This window comes from Capra hircus (genome assembly GCF_001704415.2).
Source record: "Capra hircus breed San Clemente chromosome X unlocalized genomic scaffold, ASM170441v1, whole genome shotgun sequence".
In the NCBI taxonomy this organism is placed as follows: domain Eukaryota; kingdom Metazoa; phylum Chordata; class Mammalia; order Artiodactyla; family Bovidae; genus Capra; species Capra hircus.
The window spans coordinates 38006114-38013211 of record NW_017189517.1 but is presented as its reverse complement, the minus strand read 5'-3'; the positions used below and the strand labels follow the sequence as shown (position 1 = coordinate 38013211).

Here is a 7098-nt window from a genome sequence, read left to right as displayed (position 1 = left end):
TTGCTTTTTACTTCTCTTCTTTTCACAGCTATTTGTAAGGCCTCCTCAAACAGCTATTTGCTTTTTTGCATTTCTTTTTCTTGGGGATTGTCTTGACCCCTGTCTCCTGTATAATGTCATGAAGCCCTGTCCATAGTTCTTTAGGCACTTTGTCTAGCAGGTCTAATCCCTTGGATCTATTTGTCACTTCCACTGTATAATTGTAAGGGATTTGATTTAGGTCATACTGAATGGTCTAATGGTTTTCTCTTCTTTCTTCCATATAAGTCTGAATTTTGGCAATAAAGAGTTCATGATCTGAGCACAGTCAGCTCTTGGTCTTGTTTTTGCAGACTTTTATAGAGCTTCTTCATCTTTGGCTGCAAAGAATATAATCAATCTGATTTTTGATGTTGACCATCTGGTGATTTACATGTGTAGAGTCTCCTCTTGTGTTGTTGGAACAGGGTGTTTGCTATGACCAGTGCAGTCTGTTTGCCAAACTCTATTAGCCTTTGCCCTGCTTCATGCTGCACTTCAAGGCCAAATTTGCCTGTTACTCCAGGTATTCTTGACTTCCGACTATTGCATTCCAGTCCCCTATAATGAAAAGGACATCTTTTTGGGTGTTAGTTCTAGAAGGTCTTGTAGGTCTTCATAGAACCGTTAAATTTCATCTTCTTCAGCATTACTGGTCAGGGCATAGACTGGGATTACTCTGATATTGAATGATTGCCTTGGAAACAAAAAAAGAGATCATTCTGCATCCAAGTACTCCATTTCAGACTCTTTTGTTGACTATGATGGCTACTCCATTTCTTCTAAGGGATTCTTGTCCACAGTAGTAGATATAATGGTCATCTGAGTTAAATTCAACCATTCCAGTCCACTTTAGTTCACTGATTCCTAAAATGTTGATGTTCACACTTGCCATCTCCTGTTTTTGAGCACTTCCAATTTGCCTTGATTCATGGACCTAACATTCCAGGTTCCTATGAAATATTGCTCTTTACAGCATCGGACTTTTCCTTCCATCACCAGTCACATCCACAACTGGGTGTTGTTTCTGCTTTGGCTCCATCTCTTCATTCTTTCTGGAGTTATTTCTCACTGATCTCCAGTAGCATATTGGGCACCTACCCACCTGGGAGTTCATCTTTCAATGTCCCTATGTTTTTGCCTTTTCATACTGTTCATGGGGTTCTCAAGGCAAGAATACTGAAGTAGTTTGCCATTCCCTTCTCCAGTGGACCACATTTTGTCTGAACCCTCCGTCATGACCTGTCCATCTTGGGTGGCCCTACATGGCATGGCTCATAGTTTCACTGAGTTGGACAAGGCTGTGGCCCACGTGATCAGGTCAGTTAGTTTTCTGTGACTGTGGTTTTCACGCTGTCTGCCCTCTGGTGGAGAAGGATAAGAGGCTTATGGAAACTTCCTGATGGGAAAGACTGACTGAGGGGGAAACTGGGTCTTGTTCTGATGGGTGGGGCCATGCTCAATACATTTTTAATCCAATTTTCTGTTGATAAGTGGAGCTGTGTTCCCTCCCTCTTGTTTACCTGGGGCGAAACTGTGGTGGGGGCTTCCCTAATGGCCCAGATGGTAAAGCATCTGTCTGCAATGCAGGAGACCCAGGTATGATCCCTGGGCTGGGAAGATCCCCTGGAGAAGGAAATGGCAGCCACTCCAGTATTCTTGCCTGGAAAATCCCATGGACCATGGAGCCTGGTAGGCTAATTGGGGGCGCAATGAGTCAGACACGACTGAGAGACTTCACTGTAAACTATGGTGGAGGTAATGAAGATAATGGCAACTTCCTTCAAAAGGCCTCATGCATGTACTGCTACACTCAGTGCCCCAACCCTGCACAGGCCACCACCAACCTACGTCTCCACTGGAGACTCCTGGACACTCCAGGCAAGTCTGGGTCAGTCTCTTGTGGGTCACTACTCCTTTTTCCTGGGTCCTGGTGAGCACAAGTTTCTGTCTGTGTCCTTCAAGAGTCTATTTCCCAGTCCTGTGTAAGTCCTGGCCCCTCTATGGTGGGGTTAATGGTGACCTCCTCCAAGAGGGCTTATGCCATACCCAAGTCTGCTGCACCCAGGGCCCCTGCCCCTGCGGCAGTCCATTCCTGACCCGTACCTACACAGGAGACACTCAAACCCAGTTCTGTCTCAGTCTATGTGGGGTCTCTGGGTCCTGGTGCACACAAGGTTTGTTTGAGCCTTCTGAGTGTCTCTGGCAGAGATGGGGTGTGATTCTAAAGGCGAGTTCACCCCTCCTACCATCTTGCTGGGGCTTCTCTGACCTTGGACATGGGGTGTCTCCTCAGGGCCACTCCAGTGCCACACAGTTGTGGCGCTTCTGTATTCTTGCCTGGAGAACACTGCTCCCTGACAGAGAAGCCTGGTAGGCCAGTCTCCAAGGTCGCAAAAAGTAGGACACTACCAAAGCAACCACACATGCAGAGGCGCAAGATGTTTTTTGCCTGTGGCAGCTCTGCCCCAGTGAGAGTTGAGGGTGAAGGTGGCACAGCTGTGGGGACCCTGGTGGCACCACGTGTGCAGGGACACGAACTGCCTCCAGCGCAGGAATTATGGCCCTATCAGAGGCTTTCTTCAAGCCTATTGTAGCTGGCAAACAGAAGGCCTCTTTGACCAGTCTTTCTCTGTAGCTCCACCCGTTCAGGCACTTAGACGGCTTCCTTGCCTGGAGAACTTCTCTGTAGATTGGCACATCAGGCACTTAAAGGGGCACCCTGGGTGGGGTCCTACTCTGTAGTTCAGTGCGTCAGGTGCTTGCTGGGCCAGCCTCTCTGTTGTTCAGCTGCCAATGCTGGCACTGTGGGGAGAGAGGCTATGGTGATGGCTCCATCCCCAAACGTGACTCAGCAGTATCGCCTAGCTTCCATGGCTGCCTGGCTTTCCTCCACAGGCATTTCCCACCACAGTCTCCTCCCTCACATCCCCTTGATAAGTCTCTCCACAGTTGCAGCAGCCCTCACTTTGGGATTGCTCCACAATCCCTAAACTCCAGCTACCAGCCGCTGCACCTTCCAGGGGATCTGCATCCCCGTCTTGGGTATGTATGGTTGCGAGGACTGTCTGATTCTCATTCCATTTCGGCTGCCACAGATCAGCTGTTTCACTCTCAGCCTTAAACGCTTCTCCTCTGACTCAGAAAATTGCCCTGATGTGGGGATCGGACCCCTGCTTCAGTTCCCCCACCTGCCGAGGGCAGGTCCAGTCCTACTCACACTCCTGTTTTCCCCCCTAGTTCCTTCATCCTACCAAGGTTTGGGTGGGTCTATATATTATTTTCCGCTGGTCAATGACTGCTGTCCACTGTCAGCTGGTGTTCTGCATGCACTTCTGTTTCTGAAGGTGTATTCCTGATGTATCCGTGGAGAGAGATGTACTCCACGTCCACCTATTACTCTGCCATCTTGTTCTCCTGTATGAATGTTTAAAACAATTTCAAAAACCAGGAAATTAGAAAATTGAAATGTGTGTGAAATTTTTGTTTTGCCAGTTCTGTACTATATATCAGTCCTCATTTATATATTTAAATGTTTGATTAACTAGGATATGTGGAAAATATGTAAATGAACTGGGATATGTGGGGAAAGTATACTAGAGGTAGTGGATGGGTGTATCAGTTTCTTCACTCTGTCTATTGCATATCACACATAAACTGCTTCTGAAGAACTCCATAGTACACTTTGGGAGAATGAGAATAAACTGGGAAATGAAATTGCTAGGAAAATAATTTAGAACTTACCAAACTCTGTTATGACTGACCTAGAGAAAACACTACAGCTGGGGTTAAGAGGTTGGAATTTTGTAGATCCTCCTAGGTTTTCTCTCATTGTTTTGCTGAGAGTCACATTATTCACAGATTTCTACATCCAATAACAGTGGTACTGATAAATTATTCTTAACTTTAAATTATTTATGGATATATTCATGAGTTGCAATATTATATTTGTTCAGGTTTACAACATAGTGCTTCAGTTGTTCTATATATTATACTCTGTTTACATTTATTATTAGATAATTGGTGTATTTCTCTGTGCTGTACAGCATATCCATGTTGCTTAAAGTTCAAAATGAATAATGTAAAATATAATGAAATATTAAGTTCTAATGAAAACCATTGTAAATTAAACAGGACTGAAACCACAGAGTGCTTTATCTCTCTCCAAGGATGTAGTAACCTTGAAATCAATCTTTTAAAAAAGAAATAGGAGAATAGAATTATGGACAGAGGGAAAGGGGAGGAGAGGGTGAGATGCAAAGAAAGAGTAACATGGAAATTTACATTACCATATGTAAAATAGATAGCCAATGGGAATTTGCTGTATGGCTCAGGAAACACAAACAGAGGATCTGTATCAACCTAGAGGGGTGGGATGGGGAAGGAGATGGCAGGAAGTTCCAAAAATGAGGGGATATATGTATACCCTAGGCTTCATGTTGAGGTTTGACAGAAAACAGCAAAATTCTGTAAAGCAATAATCCTTCAATTAAAAATTAATTAATTAAAAAATAAAGAGTACCTCAAAACAAACAAAAATAAAAGGAATAGGAAAATCACCAACTACTTTGAAATTCAGCAATATACTTATAGAAATAAAAATGTCAATGCACCAAGAAGAAAACACATGGACACTAAATTCAGTAAATACTATCATAAGCAATAGCAGTCAAATACTTCAGGTGGAAGAAGAAGTCATCTCATTTCTCTTAACTGCTGAACATCCTCCTCCTTATTTTGATGCAAGGAGCTAGAGGCATGTCCCTCAACAAGAAATGGATGCATGCATCCGCGCTAAGTCTCCTCAGTTGTGTCCCACTCTTCGTGGCCCCATGAACTGTGGCCCGCCAGCCTCCTCTGTCCCTGGGAATTATCCAGGAAAGAATACTGGAGTGGGTTTCCATGCCCTCCTCCAGGGAACCTTCTCCATTTAGGGACAGAACCTGGGTCTCCTGTGTCTCCTGCATTGCAGGCAGGTTCTTTACTACCGGCACCACCTGGGAAGACCCAAGAAATGGATGTGTGCATGCTAAGCCACTTCAGTCGTGTCTGACTCTTTGAGACCCTATGGATTGTAACCCGCTAGGCTCCTCTGTCCATGGGACCTTCCAGCAAGAATACTGGAGTGGGTTGCCATGCCTTTACCCAGGGCATCTTCCCACTCCAGGGATTGAATCCATGGCTCTTACGTTTCCCACATAAGAAGGCAGGCTCTTTACCACTAGCACCATCTGAGAAGCCCCAAGAAATGGATGCCTGTACTTAAATCGCCATGGTTACAAGCAGGTGCTTGAATGGAAAAACATCAGGGAAACTATCACCCCATGTTCCCTCTCCATCTCTAGGCTGAGTGTCGCAGGAAGGTTGTTATTTGTTCGTCTCTCCTCACTCCACCATACGTTTGGCCAAATGCTTTGGCTCATGGGCTGCCAGTCCCTCATTGGCTGCTACTGTGGAGACTGTGGCTACATTCTCTGTCACTGGACTATCCCATCATCCCTGCAAGTGTGCAATTCAGTCAGGATTTTTGTTTTCTTTTTTTTTTTAAGCAAAATGTTCTAGGTTGCAAACAAAAAATAGGATCAGAGAAATCTGTATAAGGTAATTTCAAAAGATACGGCGCTTGATTCCAGAAATTTAGAATTTTCTTATTTTACACTGTGTTTGAGTCCTACTTTACACATGGAAGTGAATTGGGATTGAAGGAATAGAATGTGATTTTTATATCTGCTACTGCTGGTGCAGTGGTCAAGAATCTGACTGCCAGTACAGGAGATGAAAGAGACATAGCTTATATCCCTTGGTCAGAAAGATCCCCTAGAGTAGGAAATGACAACCCAGTTCAGTATTCTTGCTTGGAACTTTCAAGGAGTTAGGAGCCTGACAGTCTCCTGTCCATGGGGTCAGAAAGAGTCGGACATGACTGAGTGACTGAGTGCGAGCGCACACACACACACACACACACACACACACACACTGCTCTGTGTGAGCCTGCATGCTACCTTGCTTCAGTGGTACTTGACTCTTTGCAGACCCTATGGACTGTAGCCCAGCAGGCTCCTCTCTCCATGGGATTCTCCAGGAAAGAATACTGGAGAGGGTTGCCATGCCCTCCTCCCGGCGATCTTTATGACCCAGGGATGGACCCTGCCTCTCCTGCGACTCCTGCATTGCAGGCGGATTCTTTACTGCTGAGTTCCCAGGAAGACCACACTGATTTTATCGGGTGCTATACCCATATAAAAATCTCTGGATGATACCTAAATATAGATGGGAGAATGAAAATGGAAAAGGCCAATGAAACTTTTAGGGAAAGAATTTTGACCATAAAGATCCCTATAATCACTGAGAAACCACGAATAGAAATAACCATTTAGGAAAGAGACGAGTTGCAATATGTTAAGAAAAAAGGACACGATTTTCCGTCGAACAAATGACACAACCGACACATATTGAAGCAAAGTTAATGAGGTTTTTAATGTTTTCTTTGGGGTAGAAATGTTTTAAAGATTAAACGTAGGGCCTAAGGGGAGAACCCTTAAGTCTGGTTTGCGATGGTCAGACAGTCCTGGGGCAGTTCATCTGCAGAGGTGGTATCTGATGACCGACTTGGTGGCCTCGGACGTGGCATACTTGCCGAGCTCCCCAGGCAACAGAAGACGCACAGATGTCTGGATGTCTTCGGTCATGATGGTGCAGCGCTTGTTGCTGTGGGCCAGGCGCCCGGCCTCTTCGGCAATCCGCTCGAACATATCTTTCACAAACGAATCCAGGACGTTCACGGACTCACGGGAAAGACTCAGGCCTGTATGTACTTGCTTCAGCACCCTAGGGAAATAGGTAGCAAAGCTTGAGAAATTGCCCTGACGGCAGCGGCGGCGACGGGCAACGGCGGCCCTTAGCTGTCTTCTGCTTCGCCTTTCTTGGTTCCGCATCACACGGCTCTGGTTTGGAGGTCTCTGCTTTCGCCATCTCCGTTTCAGAGGGCTCAGTTTCAGACGTGCTGGTGTCTATGGTGATCACGTCTTCCTCATGGCTGTCAGAGGACGGTTTCCACACGGCAGCGCCACCATTCTCCAT

At 45.6% G+C, this 7098-nt stretch overlaps 1 protein-coding gene across 1 annotated transcript; it reads right to left on the bottom strand.

Annotated features, from left to right (window-relative positions):
- Positions 1-6596: 6596 nt before the first annotated feature.
- LOC108634443 (late histone H2B.L4-like) lies at positions 6597-7098 on the bottom strand. The gene is made up of 2 exons (XM_018044107.1): positions 6881-7098; positions 6597-6846 (listed from the first exon to the last, which is right to left on the bottom strand). Exons 1-2 carry the CDS (start codon positions 7096-7098, stop codon positions 6597-6599), a joined length of 468 nt encoding a protein of 155 aa, XP_017899596.1.

Bases quoted from the DNA above. Each gene is read 5' to 3' on its own strand.
- LOC108634443 (XM_018044107.1), bottom strand. From the start codon at position 7,098: ATGGAGAATGGTGGCGCTGCCGTGTGGAAACCGTCCTCTGACAGCCAT. The intron at 6,847-6,880 runs GCAATTTCTCAA...CTATTTCCCTAG, and splicing joins TCGCCGCCGCTGCCGTCAGG to GGTGCTGAAGCAAGTACATA.